The sequence below is a fragment of the Buteo buteo genome, chromosome Z (assembly GCF_964188355.1).
Source record: "Buteo buteo chromosome Z, bButBut1.hap1.1, whole genome shotgun sequence".
NCBI classification, from domain to species: domain Eukaryota; kingdom Metazoa; phylum Chordata; class Aves; order Accipitriformes; family Accipitridae; genus Buteo; species Buteo buteo.
This window is the reverse complement of record NC_134204.1, coordinates 570,420-598,302: the sequence shown is the minus strand read 5'-3', so window position 1 is coordinate 598,302 and position 27,883 is coordinate 570,420. Positions and strand designations below refer to the sequence as shown.

The window sequence follows — 27,883 nt, the reverse complement described above, 5'->3', positions numbered from 1 at the left end:
TTTCTGTTTGTGATCGGCTACTTTCAGGGGCTACTGTCCCCTGGTTATTTGCCATATTCCTCCTACTGGACATCCCCAGAGTTTGCTGAGCAGGAGACACAGGTGACAGGAGGCGAGCCGAGTTTCTGTGCTGCCACAGTCCAGGGCCTGATGTACTCCAGTAAACCGCCGTGGGTTTCCATGGACGTTACTGAACCAGAGTGTGCTCCGAGCGCCGCCGAGTTCAGCCGTGCTCCAGGCTGGTGAAGCTAAAGCCAGGGAGGGCCGCTGCGTGCCCCCTTCTGAAGTGTGAGCGACAGCCTTGTTTTGGGGTGTGGTGCCAGAAGATTTTTCCTGCGTCGTTGGCTCTGCGTGGCTTTATTAATGCACCACGTACTTAAAAGTAAACATAGTAGAAATCAGTTGTTGCCCTGTAAAAGCATAAATGGGTCTGAGAACAGCTTCCATGTGAACTATAGCTCATTTGCCTCTACTTAAGTACTATCATGCTGCCAAAAGATAACAGATAATAAATGACAGATTAGCGTAGGGTGGGGCATGGCTGGGGAGGGGAGGAGAGCCAATTAAGGAAGGCGCAGAAATCAAGTGAGGAAGTAATTTGGAACTGAAGCGTGACCCGATTTTGCCCAGAAGTAACCTCGCTCCGAATGCCCACGATATTTTCTTCGCTTCAAAAACACGACGCTAAGGGATGAAAAGGCTACGGTGACTAATCCTCACCGCTTGAGAGGTCCGCGGGCAGCTTTTGCTTTGCTCTTGCCGGTCCCGGGGTGGCTGGTATTTCTCGTAACCCCCCCGGGGGTCGCGGCTGCCAGCCCCGCCTGGCACCAGCCCCTGCCACAGCCCCCGCCCCCCCCGCGTCCCCCCTCCCCGGCTCGGTCCTGCCGGCAGGGCCCCCCCCGCCACGAACGGCCGCGTCTCCCCGCAGGACGATGGCGAACGCCGCCGGCACGCTCCTCGCCACCGACCCCCTCCCGCCCCGGGGACCTTCGCGTCGCGGCAGTGGCGGGGGTGGGGGGAGCGGGAGAACGGTCCCTTCCCAAGGCGGCTTTCGCCTGGGTTATTCGCCGTGCCGTTACACAGCTTCTGCTCCCCCTTCCCAAGCAGGGACACGAGTGGACGGGAGATCCAGGGGCGCTGCCACAGACGCAGCCCGGCCCCTCCCGGGACTCCCGCTGCGCCCGGCGGCGGCGGAGCGGGACGCCGAGCGGGGAAAGGCACCCGAACTCCGGCGGGGCCGAGCAACGGCCCGCCGCGGAGGCCCAGGTGCGGATCTCCCTCGGGGAACGGGCTCCGCGGCCGCGGGAGGGGCGCGGTCCCGCCCCACAGGCCCGGCGTTGCCGCTGCCGCTCCCGCTCGCTGGGGGGAGCCCGCTCCGCGCTCCCGCCGCGCCGCCCCCCGCGCTTTGTGCCGCTCCTCCTCCTCCTCCTCCTGCTGCTGCTGCTGCTCCCGCCCGGCCGCCGGCGGGGGGAGGGCGGCAGCAAATCAGCCCGACCCGGCGGGGCTTCCCGCCCCCGGCAGCCGCCTCCGCCATTGGGCCTGCCCGGCCCTCTCCCCGCCCCGCTGGGCCGCCGCCGGGACTCCCCGCCGCGGGGAGGGCGCGTTCCTGCGGCCGCGGTGAGCCTCAGCCGGCGGCGGCAGCGGCGGCGGCGGCAGCGCGGGCGGGCCCCAGCGCCGCCCCCGAGCGGCGGCCCCGGGCAGCACCGCCCCCGGCCCCTTCCCGCCGGCGGTCGGCTCCCGGCCGCCGCCTTCCGCCGCCCGCGGGCGAGGAGCAGCAGCAGCGGCGGCGGCGGCAGGAGGAGGAGGAGGAAGCGGGGGCGGCGGCTCACCTGGGCCGGGCCGGGCCGGCGGCGCCCCCGCGAAACCCCCGGGCGTGGCCGGGCGGGAGCCGCGGCGACGAGCGGGACGCCCCGCGCAGCGGCTCCATGGCGACCGCGGCGGTGGAGCCGGTCTACGGGCTCTCCGAGGACGAGGTGGGTCGCGGCTGGGGAGCCCGGGCGGGTGGTCTCGGTCGCGGCCACCCCGCGGTCGGGACGGGGCGGCAAGCGTGTGCGCCGGGCTGCGGGGGAGCCCCGCCCGCCGCGGGGTGGCAGGCGCCCTTCGCTCGGCCGCCGCATCGCCATTAAGCCGCGGCTGCGGAGGGGCAGGCTGCGGGGAGCCGGCCCCGGCGGGCAGCCCCCGGCGGGCCGGGCGAAGGTCGAGGGTCGGTCCGAGCAGGGCGCCCGGCGAGCCCGCCCCGCCCCGCGGGGCTCCGCGCCCCCGCCCGCCAGCGCTGCCGGCGGCGGGTCCGCGGGGCGTCCCGTCCCGTCCCGGTGAGCGCCGGCAGGTGCGTCCGGCCGCGCCGGCCCGGAGCCCCGCGGCCGCCGGGTGGAAGGGGCCGGGGGCGGGCGGCGCCTCCGCTGCGGAGGAGGGGGGATGGAGGGAGGGAGGGGAGCGGCGGCGGCTGGACCCCCCCCCCCACCGCCGTGGGCCGCCCCCGTGTCCGCGGCCTGGCCGCCCGGGCGGGCCTGGGCGCTTTGCCGCGGGGCCGGGGAGCGGGCTCCGGCGGGGCGGTGTGTGCGGCCCCCCCCCCGCCCGCGGAGCGTTTGCCGGGCTGTGCCCGGTTCCCGCGGCCGGCTCCCCACCGCCACCGCTCGCCCCTGCGTGGGCGGGGGCTGGTGGCGAACAAAGGGCCGGGGCTGGCGAGGGAGGGCGCCGCCGCCTCGGTGAGCGGGCTCTGCCTCCCCGCCGCTGCCGGTGTCCCCGGGAGGCGGTCGGGGAGAGGCCGCTCTGCCGGCAGAGACGGAGCCGCGCGGGCGGCCCGGCCGTGTCCCCGGCCCGCCTTGTGTCGAACGCAGCCCGGTGCCTCGGGCAGGTGGGGCTTGATAAAGGCGGCAGGGCTTGGTGATAACCGATCGCCCCGTTCCGGCTTTGTCAACTGATGTCTGCTGCGGAACCGTCTGCGGTGCTGGCCGGTTAAATGGGCGCGAGCGGAGCAGTCCGCTTCGTCCGAAAATTGCGGTTAATGCCCCTGTTATTTCACTGCCTTGGTGAGGTGCTCCTTTTCCCAGTAGGCAGGGCAATAAAGCGTCAGAAAAGGGACAAGCCAGGTGACCGTTCTGTGATTCGGTACGTCAGCCGTTAGTAGCAGGCCTATTGCTCGGCTGGGTTGCATTTTTTACAGGAGTGAATAATAATAATAATAACAATATTACCTCCGGTTTTGCAGGACTAACTGTGCAGGGCTATCTGTCAGTCTGTTTGTGGTATAGAAGAAACTGGCGTAAAAAAAAAAAATCTCCTGATTGTAGAAGCTGCCAGGCAATTTTATTACCTATTATATTTGAATGGCACCAAATCTAGATGACTGTACCGTTTATTTCTAATTGGGAAGGAGGTTCTTTGGCTGGAGTGGGTGTTTTTATAAAGGGGCGGTGGTTAGTTCTGCTTTTGTTGATTTATAAAGCTGCGAGCGCAGTCTGATTTAAAATGCTCTGTGTGTGTGTGAAGGTAGGGCAGAAGAGAGCGTGTTGCAAGAGCCTCGGGCGCTCGAGACAGCAAGCGCAAAATCGGAGGAGAACCTTTTCCTCCCTGGGTTGTTCCCATAAGCCTTCATGCGAGGACAAGGCTAGCTGACGGCGGCTGCAGGAGTCCCCCGAGCAGCTCGCTCCGGCTGGCTCCCCTCTGCGGGAACGCTCCCGTGTCGCCCGACCCTTCAGGTAACGTGGTCCCGCTGCTGGGCGATCTGGGGTGATCCTGCCTGCTCCCGGGGTGCTGGAGGGCCCGTACCGGCTGAAGGAACAGCTGGGCCGGCAGGGCTTGCTGTCCCAACACAGGCACCCCAAAACACTTGATGGGTGGCGGTCGCACGCTTTCACGGATTTGGGTGTCTTAGCAAGTGTGATCTGTGAGGAAAAGGGAAACCTGTGTGAGCATCCTGCCGTGTCGTGAATAGGTGGCTGAGAACATAATACTGCAGTCTGGCTGCTGCCTTTTTTTGTTGTGTGTGTACTCGCCGATATCTTTTGTCTCTGCCTCCTTCCTCGACGTACACTGGTACTTGCACAGAATGTTAAAGAGAAACGAATGCACAGAGAAACCCAGCGGACGGAGAAGCGCAGCTGCAGGCTGTGCTGCTCAGCGCCCCGCTCTCCACCTCGGCTCTGAGGTGGAAGGGGTCTCACGAGAACAAGGGCGGTTGCTGTAATGGTGCTCGCATCCCCTGCTGATACTAGGGACCTGGCCTGCTAAAGGGTCCGGGTAAGGAGAGGCGTCTGTCGCTCACCTCCTGAGCTAAAACCAAGCTGTTTGGAAAAGAACCACTTGGAAAAGCAAACCTTTGGTCTCTCCGCGATGACCCACGGTGGTCCCACGTCACGGATGCAGTGATGACTGCAGCCAGCCTACCTGTGAGGAACAATGGACAGGTTCTTTGTTTTCTGTCTTGCTGTAGATTGTGGTGGTGCTGGACGCTTCGCAGAACAGAGCAGTGACCATCTAAAAGCGTGAGAGGAGACCACGAATGGGAATAGGGTGGAAGAAAGAGGAAAAAGGGACAGGGTGAGGAGGGGCACGGGGAAGAACGCAGGCGGTATTACGTGGCCCGATGGGCTGTAGTTTCAATATGCCAACAGCCAAAACCGTTGTCGAGTCTGTGGTAAGCATATGGGCAAAGGAAAGCACTGAAGGAGGAGAATCTTCCTCAGGAAGGGCAGCTATAAGTAAGCTTCATTAAAGGTGAATCTGAAGAGTGGTTGAGAAAGGCAGGCGTGTTTACAGTTTTCATTGCAGGCTGGCTTTTGTGGATAATGACTTCTCATTAGCATTGGCTTGGGCTTGACTTGTCTTTGTCTTTTGAAAAGCGAAATCTCTTTGCTAGTCTTGAGAGGCCGAATCATGTATGCAGACATATTTAGGCTATTAATTTTTCTTTGTTCCTACCTCCGTTTCAAATATGGTTTGCAGTTGCACTGTATACTGTTTTGTGTGGGGTTTTAAATAGGCCTTATGTAGAACTACTGTCCTAGCACATTTGCTGATTGGAAAAAGTAGCTATTTAAGTGTAAGCTAGACTTGCTTAATGGCTTCCATAAAAATAGCAATATTTCTTACAAATAACTAGGCATAGGCTTAACTTCTACTTGCACAGTAGATGTACGTGTCGGTAGGTCTGCTTCGTGTCTTAAGCATATGCTTAAGTCTTTGCAGAGTTTGTGCCTACATTGATCTCTGTAAATAGCTGTAATTCTTGGTGGATACCTTCAATGTGGACATCTGTTCTTATTTTGTTCAAATACTCTGATAGGTGTTAAGACACTCGGGTAGTTTAGGGACTTACTGAGTCACAGATGACAAGCCAACCATTGCGTTTAGCCACTGTCAGGCTACGTTTTTCTTCAAACGCTGTTTTCATAAATCTGCCTCTTTGTAAAGAAGAGAACTCTGAACTATAAAAAAATTCTAGATGAATCTATTAGTTAAAATTAGCTGTAAATCAGATTCACTTCCTACAAATTTTTCACTGCGAGGGTGACGTTAGCACTGGCACAGGTTGCCCAGAGGGGTGGTGGAGTATCCTATTCAGAAGCCATCTGGACCTGGTCCTGGTCCTGGGCAACGGGCTCTAGCTCAAGCAGGGGCGTTGGGCCAGATGACCTCCAGAGCTCCCTGCCAAAATCAACCAGTCTGTGATTCTGTGAAATAATATTTACATGGACTACTGGAAGCTTAGGTGCTCTCATGCAATCTTTAAATACCAGTATATTTGAAAACTTATACCCCTTAGTATACCCCCTGTTTTTATTCCTACATAGAGCACTCCTCCTTCTAACCGAAGCTGCGTATCCATTGCGCACGCTTGGGTTGTGAGACTGCGGTTTGTTAAACGCTCCTGCTGTTAACGGTGATGGGTCTTCAGTGCTGGCCTCGGGAGCGGAGAGAAAGGGAGCGAAACCAGAAGCACCAACCCAAGTGATGTTAAGTAATTTCCCCCGGCTTCTAGCATTTGTTTGTTTAGTGAGTTCCTGAACCATTGTATACATCAGGACCGTTGATTTTTACAAATTACCTGATTAATCTCATAAACTTAATTTACTTTTTAGTCGTCTTTTTTTCCCTCCCCCGCCACCATAAGAAGAAAAGAAATAGTATGTCCCTTAGAGAAGTACACTTCTCATTCATGTCAGTTTGGGTTTCTTGAGAGTCATTGAATTGAATGTGGCCCATTGGGAAACATTGAATGTGGGGGAAACAAAATGGAAGTCTCCACAAGTGTTCCCTTCCCCTTTCTCAGTGTGCTTGGGTGGAAGAACAACTTGCAGCTTCTTGTATCTCACTTGGTTGAATAAATAACGTGTCTTCAGAAAAAACATACTCTTCCTTCACAGGTCTTTTATATTTTAAAATATAGGCAAAAAAGAGGTTCGTATGTGAAACTGCTGCCTCCAATTCCAGCATTCTCTTTTCAAGTTCTGTTCAGCTTCCACGACTTGTGATTGAATAAACTGAAATTACAAGCTTCCTACTGAGATGACATTTTGTCATGCATTAGAAATAGTCAAAAGGGAGCTTATGTTCATGAAAATATCTTGATGCATGAGAGATGTAATTGCGTATGCCTTAAAATAAATAGGTCTGGATATAGTCACTGCAGCTTAACTTCTTTTTCTCACCTTAGTTCTTGTGTGCTGTACTGGGCAAAGCATTGTGTGTGAGAAATGAGTCCTGAAGGATTTCAAGACCTCAGGAGCCTCTGTGGCACTCTGCTTTTAATGAGACACACTTTCGGTAAATATAAGCAAAAACAGTTTTCAGGTGTGATGGAAATGGTACCTGTAAATGGGATGAGTTTCTGTAAAGCATATGCTTATCTATACTTTATCCAACATCAGGGTAAAGAATAAAAATAAGATTGGCCACAACGATGTCATGGTGAAGTACAGCTTGGGCCATGAGGTGACAAGGAACTGTCTCTTTCTGTGCAAACTGTCTCAAAATGAGGCATGTGGGAAGTTGGCTTTTGTGTCCTGCGTTGACGTGTTCCTGATGGATTTGTTCCTCTGGAATCGCCTCCCTTGAGGGTGTCTCTTCCCCTCCACTTGAATGTCATGTTAATGAAGTTCATCTGTGCACGTTTTGGTGCCGTCCATGAGATGGGGCTGCGAAGGCTTCAAAAGGAATACATTATCGCACTGCTTACTGATTAACTGGATTTATTACTGAGGAAAAAGGCTTCAATTTTTCCTCCCCCGCTTGACTCAACGACAAAGCGGTGACATAGTGGAGTTCAGTGTTGGATTTCTCTAGTGTGCCTTTTGCGCAAACCATAAATTTTTGAAATAAGCCTGATGGTGAGTTGTTCGGGGAAGTGTCTGTGTTCTAGATGGTTGGAATTAGATTTAAGGTGATGTTTCCTGATACGCTGCCTCGATGGTAAAACTGTCTGCTGCTCACCCTGCTTCTGCACCGCAGTTGTACGGCTGGAGGTTTTCTGAGCCCAGGCTGTCCTCACAGGGCCCCTGCCAGGACCGGTGTCTGGGAAGGGGCTCTTACGCTGTGTCCCCTCATTGCACTGGTTCCCAGTTCGGCTGCTGGAGCAGCGCTGGAGGACCGGAGCGGCGAGGACTGGGCGTTGGTGGCACTGGAAGAGCGTTGGATGAATGAGCAGGGCGCGGGGCATCGCTGGGAGTGGTGGTGTGCCGGAGAAGCAGCTCGAAGACAGTCGCGGTTCTTGTCGAGCGCTGCCGAAATCGCAGCTGTGAGGTGGGAAACGGGCGGAGCGGTGAGAGGGGGCCGGCCTGCCTCCGCGTGCATCATCCGTCTCTGCTAGCTCCAGCTCGGCCCGCTGCTTACGTGAAGCCAGATGCTTTTATGGAGAAGAAAGCCCTCGAGTTCCCGAGAAGATACACCCTTCGTGAAACAGTGCTGCGAAGACAGACTCTTTAAAAAGAGAGGTCTGTTGTTTCTGCTCTGAATGCTCTGGTTATATAAAAGCATAACTCTTTCATTGGAGGGTGAGCAGGGGCCTCCCGTGGTCACAGCGGTGACCCAGTGTCTTAGTAATAAGCAATTCAGAATAGTAACTTTTTTATTGACTTTTTAAATGGAGGGGGGGAAAGAAAATCTCAATTGGTTTTATAGATTCTAAGTGCATTGGCTTCCCAGGGATAGCACGTAAAACTTTAAATGATGATTAAAAAGTCCAGATAAGGAAGCATTTCATAAATGAAAGGGCTTGCATATCTACTTGTTGTGGCCTAATAGCAAAATTAATAGGCTGTGGTTCTCAGTAGGTCAATAGATTTTTATAAAAGCTTGCATTTTCAACCTGCTTTTAACGAGTTGTCAGCGTATTTTGGCCACTGTTACTGACACTAAGTAAATTCTAGTTTTAATGTAAAACTAACGTAGAGACTTTTAAGGTGGTTTGTATTAAAATGTGGGTCTGAGGGAGTGAAGACATTTTAGTTTTATATATACGCCCGTTCAGAGGTAGCTCTGTCTCTCCTCCACCCCTGCTCTCTTGTGAAGCGAGCAGGTTATTTTACAGCCTTGGGAGCGCAGGTGAGGGGTGGTGCGGCCGCTAGTTCGGCCGTGGCTTTCACTGCTGCCCGAACACTGGTGTTGGGGAAGGGATGATAAGCATCTCGGTGGGTTTAGTATTTTCAGGATCCATGTTATGGGCTGGCCATTGGAGGGCACTGTGTAATGGTAAATGTAAACTCAAGGTTATCATCTGTTTCTGCACAGATACCATTTTTCTGGGAAGTAAATGTGGACCGTGAGCCCCACACCTGCTGAGCAAAGCCTTTCTGCTGCCACAGCAGTCTTCTCAATCTCAGGGGCCCAGCTTTCCCTGGGAGTTATGTTTAATGAACCTCTAATAGTTTTTTTTTGTGTTTTGTTTTGAAAATATAACCAGGCATGGTATGAATGCCAAATGAGCTTACCTTTCGGAAGGGAATAAAATGAGTATCTTGGGATGTTACGGGAAGAAAGAGTGCACCACTGCAGCTTCTAGGTTGGAGTTGCGTCTTCAGACAATGAGCGGTTCAACGGGTTATGGTATTTATCCTTTCTAAACCAAATACAGCTCATTATGCAAGACGGAGTATCTCTACAGGTGCTACAGCAGATCCAGAGGCCACATCAGAGGTTGTGGGACTCGGTGCTATTATCTGTATTCATGTCATACTTGTGGGTAATGCTGTATGAAGCTGAAACAAGGCATCTGCCGTGGGGGCTACGTGAGGCAGCTGTGTGCTTGTGTCGCAAGACCCGGTGTAGATGCAGCCTGTTCGGCAGCCAGCTGACTTCGGCTGAATCAGGCTAAATTGACAACCTCTTAGTCCCGGAGGACTATATGGGACCAAGACCTCTTGCTTAATTAAACTCTGTGGCATATAAACTGGGACTTTTCTGAGTGAGCTGGAAACCTCTAGGCATTTTAGTAGCAGTGAGGAATGATTATCTAACAGCTTCAGTCAATCAAAAGTCATAGATGCAATATCAATGTGCAGAAGTAGCTTGATTTGGTTATAGTTTTGTAAATTTTCGTGTCGATGAACAGAGGAAATGTCATTAACTTTCATGAATTCCTTCATCTTTTGCTTTCACTGCAACTTCCTCTTAAATGTTTGTTTTAATTGTGTTAAATAAGAGAATTTTACTGTAGCAGTAAAAGAAATGCTACTAGGCAGCTCTGTCCCCTTTTAGAAAGAAATGAAGTGTAATCTTGTAAACACTCTTGTTATTTTCGGGAAGCTGGGTAAGAATGTGGTGGCAGGTTGGGTGACTTCTCCGGCTTGTGCACCGGGAGAAAGGAATGTGGTTCTACTGCTGGTGTGCTCAGCTCCGCTCGGGACCCAAGCTGCTGCCATTTCATTATTAAAACCTGCCGGGGGTTTTACCTTCAACTGGGACTAGAACTGTAGCTTTCAGAAGTACTTAACTGCTGTCACGCCAACTTTTTCCAGCATGGGGTGCTTAAACTGCCGAGTTCCTAATGTTGGAGTGTTCCCTTCCCCTGCTGCCTCCCTCTGTCTTTTCCTCTCCCCTCCCACAAAGAAGGAAGAAAACCAAAACCTTAGGAAAGGGGTTGTTTTCTGCAAAGAAGCAGCAATTAACTAGTAATTAATTTTAAAAGAAGAGATGTGGTTAAATGGCACAGGCCTGGAAGCTAACTGCAGTTAAAATAGTTTTTAAAAAAACCAAACAACAAAACCCCCACCAAAACAACACAAAGCCCGAGTAAAACAAATCCAAAAACTTGACTCTTGAAATGTATTATGAAATGTCTGGCTTCCAAATGATGTCTTGACTGGGCAACAAACTCAATGTGTACATTTGTAATTGTTCATTTTTTCCTCCTCCATTCTTTTAACCTTAATTCCTGTACACTGGCAGGATGTAGATACTTGTCAGAATCCTGTTTTCTAGGAATTGGGTACCTTGCCTGTAATCGAAAGAAATAACTACAATATTGAGAACACTGGCAGGATATGAGGAATAACTCTGTGAATGAGTTGTCCTTTGCAGCTAAGCTATCATACCTTATTTTGGTGCCTAACTGCATGGATTAGTGTTGTTTTATTGGTGTCATGCCAACTCAAGACAGGTTTTCTTTTTTTAATGTAGTTTATCTGCTGGAGAAGAGCAGAATTGTTTGGAACAGTGCACAATCATGCCGTCCTCTTTCCTTTGGCAGTTCCTGGGTTTGAATAATCCTGCCTTGAGGATGGAGATGTGTTCATATAATCTATGCTTTTCTCTGTTTGTTTTTAATTGAAAGTAGTTCAAAGTCTTACTCTTTTTAAGCATCTTTATGTAGATGTGTTCATGGCAGGATTTTGGAGAGATGGGAGTGATGAGTAACTCTCAGTAGAAGGTGTCCTGGGATGACTTCCTCATCAACTGCCTGTCTGGTAACTGGTGCGGTGGGGAAAAACTCTGCTTCTGGCCTCTTCCCAGTGAGACTGGACACGAGGACCTGAGCACGCTGCTCCGTAAGCCTTGGCTGGTGTCTGCGTGCATGTGGTAGTCATTGCAGCTCAAAGGGTGCTTTGCTCTTCTGTTCCCCTGCGCCTACGGGGCGGATTGTGGTTGTGTTTAAGGTCTTCAGAAGATGAAGGAGCATTTTATCTTCCAACAATGAAGTGATCTGGAAGATAAACTAACAGCAAGAAAGAAGTTTTTTGGGGGTACGTTGAAGGGAGGAGAGCCAAAAGGAATTTTTTTGGTTTTGTGCTCTGCTTGCAGTCCTTCTCCTCTAGCTATTTATCCAGTTCCTCTGATGAGAGGTCTCCTTCATGCTATGGAGTAACTTAGGTAAACTGTCATCAACTTTTGAAATAAGTCAACAAAAGTATTTAAGTTTTTAATCATTGGGAAGTTAGAGACATTACTTCACGTTCTCAGTATTTTTTTTTTTTTTTTTTTTTTTTTTTTTGCCTAACGCCAGCCAGGCTTCTTTTCTTCCTAGCTTTTGGTTTGTCTGTATCAAATCTAGCTTCATTTCTTCTGCTAAATGAAAGCAGAGACATTTCACTCAAACTTTTTTGTCTGTTTGTTTGAACAAACTTAATAAATTACCATCTATTTAAAAAAAAAACAACTCTTGGCTGATTTTATAAGTTTTTGCCACCCTTCCTTATGGCCAGCTAGCAATAAGGTATTCTGACCAGCATGTAATGGAAAACATAGTCTTGCAGTCATCAGATCCTGAGTCTACTGTGTCCAAAAAGAAGTAAGAGTAATAAAAAAAAAACTGGATGAAAATGAATGACTGACTATCTGTTATAAACAGATTGCCTCACTTTCTTGGTTTTGAATTGAGATACAGATTTGGTCTCTGAAAGGTCCTTGAGCCTTAAGTCCCTGGAAGCTAGGAGGTAATACCATTTTGATGTTGCCAGGTGTTTGCCTATATCTTCTTCTCTTTAGTGTTTGCTTTTGGTCAGTATAGGAAGTCATTTGCTGGCCCAGTTGTACTTTTGGCTGGTATATCTACACCTATGTGTTGAAGGATGTCTTTTTTGTCCTTCCAGTTTTTCATATTTGCATGCATACTTATGCAGTGTAGATCTCTAGAATTTAAATCGGAAAGGGCCAGCAGATCTTCTGGCTCGGTGATAGCCAAGCTCTGCCCCAAAGGCCGCAGAAGCTGCAGGCTGCTCTGGACTGCCTCCCAGACCGGACCAGCGTTGCAGTGGGACCTGCTGGGTGAGCTGTGGGGTCCGCTCTGGAGCGAGGGGAGCGGACGGGTTCCCCGGGTGCTGCCACCCCGTTGTCCACGAAGCGGAGCTGGATCCGTTTGGCAGTTTTACATGGGGATGGCTGGAAAGCCGCTGCTGTTGCCCAGCTGTTGGGAAAGCCTCGGAGCTTTGAGGTGTGTGATGCGCCCCGTGCAAAGGTTTCGATGTGTGGCCTTGTAGGGTCACAGAGATCGTCGTCTTGGATCTCGCTGACGCTGCGTGTCTAGCAAATCGCAGAGCGTCACTTGGATATGCTAGTACATAAAAAATTACTTTTAAAGCTTTTCAGTCCTCACACAACTGTCAAAGGGTGTTAGAAAAGCTAATTCCCTGCCGTGGTGAGGAAATGGTGGAGGGGAGGTGACCAGGTGGAGGATGATGAGGTCTCCACAGGTGTGGAAGAGAAGCGTCAGGTTTGTGGTGGGAAGGGGGAGGCCAGGCTGAGGCCATTGGTGATGGAGACAGCCCAGGCACCTGGAAATGAAGCTGAATTGGCTGCTCCTGTGAGAGGAGAGGTCCTTTAGCCCACCTGCAAGTCGTTACCTGTGACGGGGCTGGGGCAGCGCGTGCCCACCCCCTTCCGTTAGCAGAGGGCGTTGAGGCTGCCGGTGTGAGGTGATGGCTGCTTGAGCACCAGCCTAGTGGGTTTGCACCACCGAAAGGGAGGCCCTGCTTTCTCTTGTGCATCTCGGGGCCTTCCGTGAACCGGGACAAACGGGTAATTTGCAGACAGTTGCTGGGCTGTTGAATCGCAGCAGCTGCCAGAGAGGTGGTGCGAGTCGGAGGTATGTGGCAGGGGGTGCGCGAAGAAGGGGGGGGTATGGCTGTTTGGTGGCCCTGAGCTATCAAGTTGGCTGCTTGGATCTCAGCAATCCAAAGCTTTGGCTAGAATCCCGACCCCGACGAAATCTGTGGTAAGTTTGTGTAAAAACAGCTCATCTGTAGCCTTCTGGAAATGTTAAATGGACGAACTCCCTGGCAAACAAATGGAGACAATGCAGGTTTCTTGAGTTTGCCTATGGTGAGGGGAGCACGTGGTGTGTGGACAAAATCATGCACCTGTGCTTTCTGCTTGTGCCGATTTAGCCTTATTAACAAAGCGACAGAATTGCTGCTTTTGAAAGACCAAGGAGCAATGTACTTGCTTAACCTCTGTTCTTAGTGAGATGATGTTGTATGTGTTATAAAATATTGGCTTAGCCATTGGTTGTAACTACTGAGCCAAAAGGACTTGAAAATACTCTGTTTCAGACAAGTTTTGCTTTAGTGAACTAAATGATAGCTGCAGATTGTATGGAATGCATAAATGACATATATGCGGTTTCACTCTTTAGCTGTGGTAATGCTGTAATTGTTTAAAGTCTCGGTAGTACTGGGCTCTCCTCCCTGGCTGCATTTGTATGTGCTTTTTTTTTTCCTCTCTTTTTTTAGAAATACAGTTTTAGTGCTAAGGTTAAAACACAGATGGATCAGTAGATAGACACTTGAGGAGATGGTAAACTTCCCTGGGCTTGCTGAGAAAGCTCATTCAGGAGGATGGGGAGTCACCAGTTGAGAAGCTGAGCACCCAAGAGGATGTGTGCCATAGTGGGGAGCTGCTTCACTGCTTAAGTTACATATCCTCAGGCATGACTCTTTATTGGTGCCTGTAGTGGCATTTGGTAAGCTCTGAAACACTCTTTGTATCTAGAGCTTTTGGGATGGATTTCCAATTATTTTTAATTTTTCTTATTGGAATGCTAGAAGTTGTGGTGTTTGTATTAAGAAATACATCAGTACTATGTGGTGTACTGAGTAGGGGATTTTACCATTTTTAATGGCTACAAATGTATTTAAACCAGGCACAAACAGTCTGGGCATTGTGGAGGTACAGTTACTTATCTAAACTTGTGGAAATGTTTTGAATCTCATCATGTTACTGACTGAATAGTAGCCTTTTCCTTATGGTTAGGAGACATTCACCAACTATGACAAAAATGGTTGCTCTTAACATGCGATTTATTTTTTGTATGTCAAAGGAGCTAAATTAGCATCTCATTGCAGCTGAGATGGGGGGATGGATGGCTTTGATTTCCCCTTAGCTCCAGCTGTGATCCTTCCCTGCCCTTTGTGCTGGCACTCTTCTGATATCAAGGTAAATTGATACAGTTTAGCCAAAAAGGATTAAAAATAAATCACAGTTTAGGACAGGTTAGCTTTCTGCTGTTCCAGTGAGTTAAATTTGCCTGCTGTGCAGTCATAGAGTCCTGCGGTTGTCTCACATAAGCGGTGGAGGCGTGTGGTTGGATGGGTGGGAGAAGAACCTTTATTTTCATCCTTGCTGTCTATTTGTTTTGTTTTGATTCCATCTGGTCAAGTCTTGTCCCTTAATATTTTATTCCTCGTTTCCAGTGTCTATAGAAAAGAGTTAGCTCCTGGAGATAGGGTAGGAAATAACGATCACAATGCTAAAAATTCATGTGCAAGTTCAGCCAGGATTGTGGCTCCCGCAGCCTTGGCCTGAGCAGGCACTTCTCGTTTCTGTTTCTTGTGCAAAAGAGCTTTGCGGTTTTGTTTTCCCTTGCAGGGTAGGCTGGTCACAACAGTACCGTGACACACCTGTGTCCCGACAGTGTCCTTCATGGTGACTCGCTGCTACTCGCTGTTTGAGCAGAGGCTTATTAGATAGCACAGTAAGCAGGATGAGTCTGTTCCCTGTGTTCTCCCTTGGTAGTACCTCCATGCCTCTGAACCTCATGGTCTTACCCAGCAGGAGGGCTTTCTTCTACTGTATTGTCATCTCCTTGGTTAGATCTTGTGCTAGTTCTCGCCCACAGTTCTGGTACTAATCCTTTTCTAACAGTAATGATTGATAAGAGCTTGTAGGAGACAAGTCCAAGAGCATTCTCATTAAAAACTAGATATTCCTAGGGTATTAGCAGCCTGAGAGTACCACAGGTGTTTCTGCTTCCTCTCAAGCTTTTTCCTGGTTGTGACCATAACTGGGTGTTCAACTAATAGTAGTCTTTGCTGTGCTGTGTCATTGTCACTTCACTGAAGTCTTGATGAGTAAGAATTAGAACATACGCTTCGTGCAGCACTTTTTTTTTTCAACTCATCAAAGAAATATGGTCTGTTAACTTCATGCGGTGCTACCTTTAGTAAGCCCAGAATGTTCTACCTGCCGTGTATCTCTTTGTGCATCTGTTCCTCATTTTGTAGTAGTTTTCAGCACTGGGGCAGAGAGGTTGAGGAGTTGCTTTTGAAGACCCAACTGGACAGAGCCCCGAGCCAGCTGGTCTGAAGTCAGCGTTGACCCTGTGGGAGCAGGAGCTTTGACTAGACGTGTCCCTTCCAATCCAAAGTATTCGATGACGCTAAGTCTCCAGGGCTGCTGAAATACTGTAACAGATGTATAGTTTCTCAGAGCATGGTTTTTCCACTTTTCAGAGTTTATTGTATTCTGTATGCCTCGGTTTATCCTACTGATGAGGAGGTGGCTTTGGGCTGACTAACCAATTGGTTATTTTTTTGAGTGCTTTTCTGACAGTAATAGCCATCAAAGCCAAGTTTAAAAAGGCATCTCCTTTGCCCAGTGACCGTTTGCTCAAGGAATCGGTGGAGGCTTTTGTTTGATTTGTTGGGATTCCTCATCTGGCTTGCTGTGTACCTGCGCAAGCGAGCTGGTGGAGCACCGGTGTGTCAGGACGCCAGGCAGTGCTGCGTGGATGCTCACTAGTGCCACAGCAACTTGAGAGCTGGGCAGAAAAAGAAATGGGCCAGGTGGACTAAAGGTTTGAAAACCAGACATGAACGTGGGGGCCAGTAGCATTTTAAAACAATCTTTAATAGAAGTAATGGGCAGTTAACTGGAATGGATCTTTCTCTTTTTTTAAGGCAACACACTACATATTTTTTTTTTCCTTCTCCCCTGCCAAGTGGATTACCCTGATGGTGCTGTCCTGTTGCCTCTCTTATCCAGTAGGTGCCTTCTCATCTGTGGTCTAATTAGCATGATAAAGAAGCTCTTGTGTTTTTCTCTCCTGATTTGAGAATGTGATTTCATTTGTACCTAATTCAGTTTAAGGCCTGGCTGCACCCACAAGGGTGGTGGCTGTGCTTTTCTGGAACCCTGGGAAGAGGGAGAGATGGGTGCAGCGAGGACCGTCCAGCAGACCACCTTGTCCTGCAGGTGCTGGGCTTGCCAGGTCCAGACAGGGCTGGGGGATAAGGTTAGAGCTGTTTTCCAGGGACATCTGCAGTTGTACCAGAGGTTGTGTGAAGCGAAGCTGCAGAGTCAGGTTTTGGTTTTGTCTTACTAGTTTCTATTGCAGTTTAAAAGTCAAATGTAAAACAGACTACTGCTAAGTGGTTACAAACTGTGTGTGGATTACCTACGAGGTCATTTGTCACCATATGCCTGCGTGCTCTTAATGCAAGATCCTGGGAAAACCCCTTTTGGAAGCTGTCAAAGGCATGGGTCCTTCATAACTGTTAACGAGCAGCTCAAAGTCCTCAGAGTTAAGATGGTAAAGTTTGTAGCTAATGTGTTTTCAAGTCTTGTGGAGATCTTCTGATACCGTGTGCCTACCTGTGTCACTTTTTTCCTCAGAATATTGTCCAAAATTTGAGTTGGAACTGGTGCGTATTTTAAAGCATTTCAGTGATTACTTCAGTCACTGTGTTTTGATTGACATTGTTACTAAGTGCCTCTGACACTTGCTTGAATTGATATAGCAAAAATTTGTGTTGTTCTCTCATCCTGCTAACACTGCAAAAATTTACCTTTAATCCATTGTGCTACTGTCATGCAGCCTGATTTTATTTTAAATCCAGTCAGTTTGGTTCCGAGCTACTTGTAACTGCATTTGTTTTTGTTCATTTCACTCCAGTGAGAGATGATTAGATGTAATTTCAGTGCAGGTAACCGTACCCCGTGCGAGCGTGTTCTGCACTGTACAGCTACCAGCGAGCTGGCTCGGCTTCCATGCACTGCTTGCCCTCACTTGTCTGTGCCCTACAAGGGACGGAGTTTTTGTTTCAAATTCCTAAAACTTGCACAAGAAGCATAAGCCGTTAGCCTGTGCAGCAAACCCTGCATGAGAGGGAGTGTGAAGGTGGGTGGTGAAATGACTGTTGCAGCCTGTAACTGGTAAGGGACATCATTAAGCACTGTGACCACCTTTGGTTTTTTGGCAGCTTAGGCTCTATACTTCAAATGCCAGGACTGCAGCGTTTGGAAAATGAAATTAGAGTCCTCAAACCGGTGTAACTCCGAGAACTGGAATACACATGCCGATAGTGCTTGATAACGCAGGAATGTGCTACAGAAGCACTGTGTGTCATTGCTAGTGTTGCTGTGGAAACCTGAATTTTAGCACTGGCTGGTTTCGGTGCGTTTAACGCCCGGCATCCTGATGTTAATCGGGGAGGCGAGGCAGCGTTGCAGCTGACGTCCACCAGCCTGGAGTTGCGCGCCGGGGCCGTCACGCTGGTGCCCGGCGCCATGCCGGCACTGCTGGATGTCTGACCCGAGGTAGCTCCCGTCGGGAGGTCAGGCGGTCTTCAGAGGTGTCCTGGGGCTGGCTTTGCTTTCCGAGGCGCCTTCTGCTAGCTTATCTCCTGGGGTTGTTAGGGCTGGAACTGCTGTGGGGACGGGCTGTCCCCCGAGGGCTGGGACCCCCTCCCTCGCCCTGTCCCTGTGGGCAGGCCGGGGCTGCCGGTGGTAAGGACAGATTGCGTGGGGAAGAGCTGATTACGAGGAACACGTGTGGTGTGTTTTTTGTTATGTTCCCTGTAAGCGTGATACCTCTGAAAATCCAGGGCCTCTGTGTGGAAAAAGCTGTCCGCAGCTCTTATCTCGACTTCTTGAATTTTTCTCGCTCTGGCTCGTGTGTTTGCCTAGCAACAGCTTCTTTCATTTTGAGCCCTTTTCTGTTTTCTTCCTGCCGGATATCATGATAGTGTTTCTGCTACCTGTGAAACCAGGCGGTTGCGCTCTTCTGCTCCTTGTCACTGGGGATCGGTGTTAAATACAGAGTTATGAACAAAGGCTTGAAGAGTAAGCGTATCTGGTCTTTGCTGTTAAGGGCTGGTGCATGAGGATGGGTGCAGTTCTTGACCTTTGGATTTCATGTCTCATCTCTGGTTGCAATCTGTGCTTTTTATGTCGTCTTAGATAAAGGTGGTATTCACTGCACTTTTCAGAAGAGCTTTAAGCCCTTCTCCGCTGTTAAACCGGCCATTAATGTTGTGTAAGTCCTTAGTCTTATGTAGGGTAGACTGAAACATGCTTGCCATTTTACTGGCACTAAAGAGATTTTTCTTTTTGAACAATCAAGAGTCGTCCAGTCAAATGGAAAGACATGGTTGTTGGTAAATGGAAGCAGAGAATGACCTACACTATGCGATCACCTTAGAAAAACTTTTTCATGGAGAGATTTACCCCCCCCACCCCCCCAATATTCCATAAATGCTTTCAATACCCGAAAGGTGTGTTAAAGGCAGGTATATGAGAGCACGGGACAGGGGGTATATTGATTTACTATTATCTTTTACAATTTTCTGACCTCACTTGTAGGTTTTAGGGAAGGCTGGATGAGGAAAGAATAGGATGGCTGTATCACTATTTGAGAGCTAAAAATGTTGTGAGGAGATAGCACTTTACTGCTGATGGATGCAGAAATATTGAGATGGTCCCATCAGAAGATAGTGGCAAATCAAGTAGTAGACTTTTGCATGCCAGTGAAACAGTCTGCTGGGTTGGCCAGCACTCTTGAAGAACATTGAATAAAAATTACCCTTGCATTCAATCAATGACTTGGGAAAGACTACTTGTGAGATTCTTCCATTTATTTCAGCTGACTTACAATTTAGTGGTAGTTGTTCTGGCTGTGCTGGTGCTGGGATTGAGTATGGTCTAGTTGGAAAATTACTGAGCTAAAAAGCTGCCATGCATCTTCCTCTGAGATGATCAAAAACAGACAAAAGAAACAAGACAAAGTTGTTGCGAAAGGTTGGAGGCTTAGTGATTAATGTTAATTTCTCACTCATTACTGCTGTGCATCTTTGGCAACCTACCTATTGTGCTGTGACTCTTTTCGGTTTTAGTCATCTTCCCATCCCTTGGCAGTTACTTGTTACATGGGAGGAACTTGTACTTTTCCTCTAGCGCTGTTTTCTCCAGCCTGCTCATTCTGTTGTTCCCTACAGCATCACTCTGAGTTCACCAGTTTGACTAGGTAACAAAGTTTTGTGTGTGTGGTGTTTGGGTTTTTTTTCTTTTTTTCTTGCTATGAAAATGCTTAGGAACAGAGAATAAATACCTCTGAATGATACCTGCTCCATAGAGCTGTTATTTGGCAGTCTATTTCTCTAGGCCAGTGATTTTCAGATTTCCCCTAGTAGCAAAGCCTTCCTTTATGAAACGGGCTATAATTTGTGCCACACATGCTACTGTCTTTTCCCTGCCCAGGCTAAGACTAGTCCTATTATCTCCGCAGCCTCTGTTGGAAAGCAAGCCCCAATTCAGCAGATACTAGGTAGTCCTGGATGCTACACTCATTCCTTGGGTTAGGAATTACTGCTGTGGACCTGCAAACCACTGCTGGAGAAGATGTCTCTGCTGTAGCTGCAACCTCTTCCTTCCCCCTCGGTCCCTTATGCAACACTGGATTGGGGGTTGCAGATTTTTGAACAAGTGATGCTCACCTATTCACAAAACACTTGTTTATTTTGTATCCAGCAAAACTTTCAAACCATTGTCTCCCCCTTCTGTGTACAGTAAGAATATGTATACTACAGCGTCCTACCAAGAAGCAGAAGAATAAAGTTACGGCAGCATAGGATCATATTGAATTGATTAATCTAAGAGCAGCAAACCTAGTCAGGTCAGTGAATTGAACTGGCAGAAAATGAGTCTCTTCTGTTGGGTTATTTTTCTGTCAAATTGACCTGCTGACCAGACTTACTCTATGTCTGTATGAGCGAGTGGTGGGTCAGATGGAAGGAAGGTATTGAGAGTGCATGGTGGTGGAAGGGACGGGCGCTCTTTGAGGGTAATTGCAGTTAGGTTTAATCCAATATACACAGTTTGGTCACTCAGAGTCCACTGTGTCTTTTTTCCTGTTTTTGATGTGTTAAAGCTTCCTTTTTGCTTGTAAATTGTTGATATATGTGTAGGTTAGCTTAGGGTTCTGAAAGTCTGTTTGATCTCTTGGGAAAAGAATATTGTGCTTAAGTCGCTTTCATTTTAGAAGATGTTTCTTCACCAGTCCCTCTATATTGCTTTAGCAAATTAATCTCTGGGACTCTTTCGTGAGTGAACACACAGGGTAAAATGCTGCATCATTTCTTGTTCTCAGCGTTCAAAGTTAATTTGTCTTTAGAAATGCTGCCTGCAAAACACAACTTCCAACTAAATTTCTTCGTGGTGCTTTGTGGGGGATTGATGAAAAAGCCAAAAGTTTGACAAAATGTTCAGGTACTTTCCTTAACTGAACTTTCTTGGCGGTTACTTGTTGTTTATTGGAGATCTTGCATGCAGAGAGAACGTGTTTTTAAGTGAGTACTCGGCACTCGCTCACTAATATTCCCTGCGGAACTTGGGAGGAGAGGAGAGCCCAGAAGACTTTGTAAACAGATTTGACTTAATAGTGCAGTTTGTGTATGCTGGACTGGTTCTCCCCTCAATCCTCTGTTTGAACCTGTGAGAATGCTATTGCTTTGGAGACAGTTTTCGTTGTCTGGGTGGCATTCAGCTGGGAATGGGAAGTTACCTGGATTGTTTAGTAATTCTGGGAAAGCTGGGTTTCTCTCCTCTTTGCACCAAACTTTCTTCTTGCCAAATAAATCTCAGCACGGCCACCCTCATTCTTAGTTTGTGTTTGATAATTTAACACAGGCTGTCTGAATTCTTAACAAACAAAACAGCTTACCCTGGTATTGAGAACTAGCACTGCCTGAGTTTTGGGGTTCCTTTGGGCAACAACTTAAAACTGCTTTTAGTTAGCTTTGAACAAGTGTGGTGGGAGGGAGAGAAGAAGTAAAGGAGGGATGGTTTTATTTTGTTTGCCTCACAGCATTGCTAGTCCCTGTCAACTTCACTTGACTTTTTTTGCTGACTGATTTAGCACTTCTCTTAGTGTCATAAGTTCCTTACCAGCAGTTACATTTTCTGGAGCTGTTCCTGATCTTCTGGCAGATTTTGCGATGTTCAGTATAAGCGACTGCAGTATGAAATTGTGTATAGGCCAAGTAACGTCACGTAAAATGTCTACGGCTATATACAGTTTTGAAACTCCAACATATACAAAAGTGGTAGCCTGTTAAAGGAGGCAGTCCTGTGTGCAGTTGGATTTTGGTATCTCTGCAGCAGCTCCTAGCTGTTTTTCTCCCTTCGCTTTGTGCAGCCATGGTAATAATTTAGAAGCAAAATTGGACTTTCTGTAGATTGCCTTGTTATTTCTGAAAGGGTACATAACTTCATTTAAACCAGCCTGGAGGAGACTGAGTTTGTTCTTCAGACTTCTTCTGTTAATTCATATTATCCCGAGAGCTTTTCACCACTGTACTTCATTCACTGTAATATTCATTTGTTGTCTTGGGGGAAAAAAAAATCCCATCCTTGGTTCTTGATGTTCGTGACTGAGCTCTCTAAAAGTAAAAAACTTCATGGTGTTAGGAGCACATCCTTCGCCAACAGCTCTGTGTGTTAGATCCCTACGCTGCTTCACTGGTGGGCTTCTGCTTTTCTAGGGAGAGATGTTGTCTCACACTTCAGGACTAAGCTCAAAATTGATCTAACGCTCTTATGTCTAAAATGATGAGCTAAGATGTTAATAGTTATGAAAATGGCTTATATTTGTAATCACAGACTGCTGAGTTAAGTATGGCTAAGGAAACTAATATGAAACTCTGAATCTTGAAAACTTTATACTGGTTGTGTAATTTTGGGACTGCAACTGGTTGTGAAGAAATTACTGCTCCTACCTGCTTGTTACTGACCCTGTATCGCACTGTGAACACCACAGAAGATGAGGTAGAAGCTGTTAAATTGCTGTGTAACTTGGCTAAGGAATTTTGCATTGCTGTGCCCTCTGCTCCCTTCTTTTTCTGCTTCCAAGAATGCACATCTGTGCTTCTCTGGGATCAGGTCCTGCTCTGAGATGATGAATGACTGACCTTATTGCAGATCTTCTGCAATACATTGATTCTGAATGTGGCTTTTGTTCAGTGCCTTGAGCCGCATTTTGCATCTAGAATGCCTGGCAGAACACAAAGTCCATCCTTTGTTTTGGATAATGAGTGCTGAATATTTTAATGAGTGTTTCTTAGTCTAGTCAGTGTCAAGTACCATTCTGGGAACAAGTGACTGAGCTAACCTCTGAGCTTTGTCCAGCAACAATCCCATTTATTTATGGGATTTCACAAATTCTTAAGGAGTTCCCTATAAGCAATTAATACAAATAAAAAAACTCAAAACACCACAAACCCCCCAAAACCAAACAACACACCAGACTCCCCAAAACAAAAAAACCCCAATACACACCCCAAGCCTTCCACCCTCAATATTTGTGCAGAAATTACTTATATAAAACAAAAAAGTTCTTGGTATCGCTCTTTTTTCCCCCTTTTCTTTATATGAGTTTCTTTTACAATATGAAAAAGATGAGCATGTTTCATTAAAGGAAAAAAAAAAAGCCTTGGATATTAACAGCATTTCCATGATACAAATACAGCTACCAGTGTGTTCTGGCTGCCTCTGAACTGAGTGCATGGCTCACTGGTCTGCACACTGAAAGTAAGACATGGATCTAAATGCTGCTAACCCAAACTAAAGATTATATGGACAATCAGTGTAAGCCTGAATTAGAACCTGAACAGTTTTCTCATTCTTTTATGAGACGCCATAGTTTTCAACTGTAAGAGCGTGCTAGCCCTAGAGTATACATTTAAATGACAAATACTCTTCACAAACAAAAAAAAGTCAAATCTTTGTCAAAAGGCTGCTGTGTTTTTAAAGCGAGTAGGAAAGAAAGGGGCGAGAAAGAGGTGGAACACAGTGCAAGTATGTTGGGAACTGGCAAGAATACAACCAGGATACAAAAGCCTGAGCGTGAGCCGTTTATGGTGAGAGTGGATCCCTTCCCCATCAGCTTGGCTCAGGCACTGGTTTGAGTGGCTGGTTTGTCCTCCCCTAATCTCAGCAGAGACCTTAATGGGAGTAATTCATCCCCCAAACTAGAAATCTTTGGGGAGCAGAGCTTATGGTTGGGTTTACCTTGAGGGAAAAGAGGTACTGCTGGAGGATATGACTTGATATTTTCTTAAAAAAAGAAACTTGATCAAGATGGAGAAGAGAGGCCAAAAGAGCGAACTGCTAGATTGACTGACAGCAGCACTCATTGAAATGTTAATGTGTTTGAAAGAGTTTCTTCACCAGGGAAGACTGGAAGCTCCTTCAATAACATTGAATAACTGCAGTTGAGAGCTGGAAGATCTAATTTAATTTCTGGTTGGATAATAAGATGATTCATACAACAAAACAATTTGTGTCAGAAAATTGAGTCTTTCTGTGAAAACTGACATTCGTGACCTGCTCTGAGCTGAAGTCTACTGCAGTACAATAGTTAAAAAAGTAACAACTAATGAACGGATGAAAAGTACAGGCTGAATTCCTTCCAGACATCGGGCTTTCAGTGTCTCTGAAGGTCTGGGGTCTGTCTTTGGCCTCTGGCTCTGTATCTCCGTGTCTCACACTGTCTGCTGGCTTTCCCCCCAGCCCCGGCAGACCGATGAGCTGTCCTCCTCTCCTGCATCTCGCTGCATCACCAGGGACACTGAGGTGTGAAGTGGGAAAGTAACCTGCCAGCATCACCTGGCTGTGCAGGCGACAGAGCTGGGGTTGTAACGCTGCTGTCCGGAATCTGTCGGGCACTTTTCTCTCGGGGGGGACAGATAGATGCTGATCAGTGATCAAGCTGATCTGCAGCTTGCTGTGCAGCAGCTCCTGGTTCTCCAACAGGCCTTGCAGAGACTGGAAACATCTGTCCTGGTCCACCTTCTGCTCTGCGTGCATGTATTTAGTAGGAGTTAGGAGTTAGATTGCTTCAAAGTTGTATGCAGCAGCATTGTTATAGTATCTCCTGGTCTCGGATGCCGCAGGCAGTGCCACAGACCCTCTGCAGGAGCTGCTGCCGCGTTCGGTCTGTGGAGGGGACTGAGCCCTACCCCAGTGCTGGAGGGGATGCCTGGAGACCCCGTGGTCCAGCCCCGGCTCAAAGCCGGGCAGCATCAGAGCAGGTGGCATGGGGCCGTCGCCAGCCTCCACTGGTGAGGGCCCCGCAGCCTCTGGGCCCTGTCCCAGTCCTTAACCACCCGGTGATGTGGACAACATGTCCTTTTATTTAGCTGGCATTTCCCTTGTTTCCACTTGTGACGGTTACTTCTTGGTCTTTTTCCACGGACCTGCGGAGGGGGGCTGGGTTGTCCCTGTGGAGGGCTGTCCGGTGGGCAGCAGCCACGGCCCCTTCGCCTTCTCTTCTCCAGGCTGAACAAACCCGTCTCCTTCAGCCTCTCCTGCTGCTTTTACCTCCAGCACCCTTTGCCCATCAGGGCAGCCTTCGACAGGAGTACATACATTTTTTTTTTTTCCCCACGGTCTTTCTAAAACAGTAAGGAAAGCACTGGCTCAAACATTCAGGGGGCCATTACAGTAGGCGATGTGGTTTCTGATATCCCAAAGTAATTGTAGTGTAACCAGCTCTTCACTCTGGCAAGCGCTTGTCTCTGCTGTGTGTCATCACGCCGTGCAGCATGTCACAGACCTGTGTTTGAAGGACTGGGACCAGCGGTCGCTGGCTGAGCATGGAGAAGGGCTGTGCTGGTGGAGGGCTGCGTCCTTCACCAAAGTAGGGTACCCTAGACCCAGGTATGCCATGCTTTATGCAGACATTGAGCGTTTTCAATACTGGTCTTGACTGGTATTGCCCATGCAAGACATTTCTAGAATATTTTCTAGAAGATGTTCTGGTTGCTCTGACTTCTGCCACAGCTGATGTTCTGGATTTCATGCAGTGTGTGCAATTCCTGTTTGTGGTGTAGATGGTCTGTGATCACTGGGTGCCTTCCTAATCTCCTGTATTGCAAAACTGACCTCTTTTTTTTTTTTTTTTTTTTTTTGCAAATTTCTTATTCTTGTTACAGTTCCTGTAGCATTTTATTTTATGAATGTTTTGTTTGATTATGTTAATCCTGGGGCTCCTGCAGACTTTCTCTCCACCCTAGAAAACTAATTACTTTCATATTTTGGTAAAATATACAGTAATTAAAATAATTTTCTTTCAGGCAACACACACTCATATGTGTGTGTATGTATATGAAAATACAGATGTTTTGCATTCACCTGATTTAGTATAATGTTTTCATTTAGCCAGGTAAATCTGGAGAACATCTGATATACTACAGTCATAGAACACCAAAGAAATTGGTGAAGCTCTCCAAAATGCATGAATCCAGCTCCTGATCGAATTCTGGGATTACAGCCTATATTTCATCCTTTTTACTTTTACAGTTTATTAGGCTTACTATGAACCAAGTTTCAAACAAGGTCTTTTTGTAGTAAATTAATACACTGGGCACTGAAATTGTAGAATAAGGTTTAGTGCCAGCAATGTTCACTAATCTTTCTAAAATTGCTTTCCGATACGTATTTTGGATTTGTTAGCACTGCATATTGCTTTTTAACATCTTTGCTTATTTTTCCCCCACTGCTCAAAGCAGGATGAATAGGAATACATCATGTTATACCTAACAATTTACCATATTGTTAGTTAAGCAATCATCCTCTATGGTACTGTTCTCTTAGTATGCTTAAAGTTACCACTGCTGAATGCATTGGGATGAATTACAGTAAATGTAATAACCCAGCATTAATACTTCATGATTGGAAGGCATGATTATTGACATTACAAGCATACTTGATGTCTGCTTTGAACAGAAGAGAAAAATCAAACTATTTTAAAAAAAAACTTGGAAATTTAATTATGTTTTGCTCTTTCCCAAATTTTGTTCAGTTTTCAAGAGCTTTTTGCCTCTTGATGCGGTGTGTGTGGAATCAGTCAAGCTCATGTATTATGTCTGTGATATTTTGCTTGTGTATCTCTACAAAATCTTTTGAAAACAAGAGTTTTAATTTACGCATTCCAGTGAACCAAGATAAAGTGTGTCTTGCCCTCTGCTAAGGCAGTGTTAGATCTTCGGAGCAACAGATCCTAAAACTGACTAATATCTATTAACATTCTGAAAATATGCCTGATAACAGTATTTTCTGAGATTGAAGTGCTGCAGTAAGAAGCTTTCCTTTTAGAGGTATTTAAAGTTTTACAAGTCTCACCGGCATTTTCTTGTCAGTTAGTGTAGTTTTCCTGCTATCAAGGTTTTTCCAGCAAAGCCTATTTAAGAAATTCCTTGTCCTGTTCCTCACCTGCCCTCCAGGTCATTCTCCAGGTGAAACAGCCAGCGGTGCAACTTTGGTCTGTGGGTGTGTGCTGTGGAATAGATCATTGAAGTTATCTGGGTTAGAATAAGCCTCCAATCACAGTTTATTGTTGGATTATGTTTTTATTGAATGTGTCTTCTGTCATTAAAACAGTGCAGCAGTGATAAAGCTGACTGTTTATGGTCTAAAGTAATTAAATATCTAACAAGAATATAGATTGTGGTTACGTAAACATTCTTGTGTGATCAGTTGGCAACTAATTGGGCTACTGGAATGAATACAACTAAACCTCTCCTATTTGATACGGGATCTTCTTTTGTATGTTTTGTATGCATAATCAGTCTTTCAAAAATGGTGAAAAGTTTAGTAGGTATTTGTGATTTACATGTCTTCAAAAAAAATAAAAAAAATCCAAGCTGATGACCAGCAATATACTTGTGAATGTGCATTCTCTATGCATAAAGCTGTAAGATACCAGTTTTTTTAGGTATCTACAGCCACTTCCTAGGCTTTTCACTGAGGAATTGTGAGCATTAATCTGTGGCATAATAATCAACACTGACTTTTTAAATCAGAGCTGTCAATGTCCTCAGAGTTTAAAGAAAGAAGATAACAGAATTTTCATAAAACTTGCTTTAAACAAATGATGTCTAGAGTACCCTATGTGCACAGGAAGCAGTTGCTTCTCTGAAACATAAATATCTTAGCGTTTGGGCTATCAGAACAGGCGTATGAAAATAGCATCTTTTATGGAATGGAAGTATGTCCTCCTTGGAGACTGGTAAGCGGGGAGGGAATCTTGATGATTTACCTTTTGACTGGTTTGCAGCAAACCAGCTGGCTCCTCACTCACAGTGTGGGGTAAACAGCCTGTCACTCATGTAATGTTGGGAAAGTTGTTGTCTAAGTCTTACTTTCAAGCTATCATATGAAATGATAGAAGCTTTAAAGTTGCATTTCAAAACGTGTGAAATGGCAGGGATAAAATACAAGTTGATAATGAGTGTAATGTGAGTTAAAAGGGCATTGTTTCTTATGATGTTTGATGGCTTTTTCTGCTTGGCTGTTAAATAGTCCGTTCTTAAGACCTTTTAAAATTAACTGTTGATGATTGTAGAGGCCCTTAAGGAAGATATTTGAAATACATTAATCTGAGCTTCATACCCACTTTTCA

The 27,883-nt window shown here is 47.2% G+C and overlaps 1 protein-coding gene across 3 annotated transcripts in view; it reads left to right on the top strand.

The window, feature by feature from the left end:
* Positions 1–1,473: 1,473 nt before the first annotated feature.
* The window catches only part of NEDD4L (NEDD4 like E3 ubiquitin protein ligase), a 193,107-nt gene continuing 166,697 nt past the window's right edge, over positions 1,474–27,883 (top strand). Inside the window, exon 1 of one of the 3 annotated variants that reach the window (XM_075021351.1) lies at positions 1,474–1,973. In XM_075021351.1, coding sequence (XP_074877452.1) covers positions 1,926–1,973 — 48 coding nt within the window. In that variant the 5' untranslated portion in view covers positions 1,474–1,925. The remainder of the gene's footprint in view (positions 1,974–27,883) is intronic. The other 2 variants (XM_075021352.1, XM_075021353.1) reach the window with 2 other exon arrangements.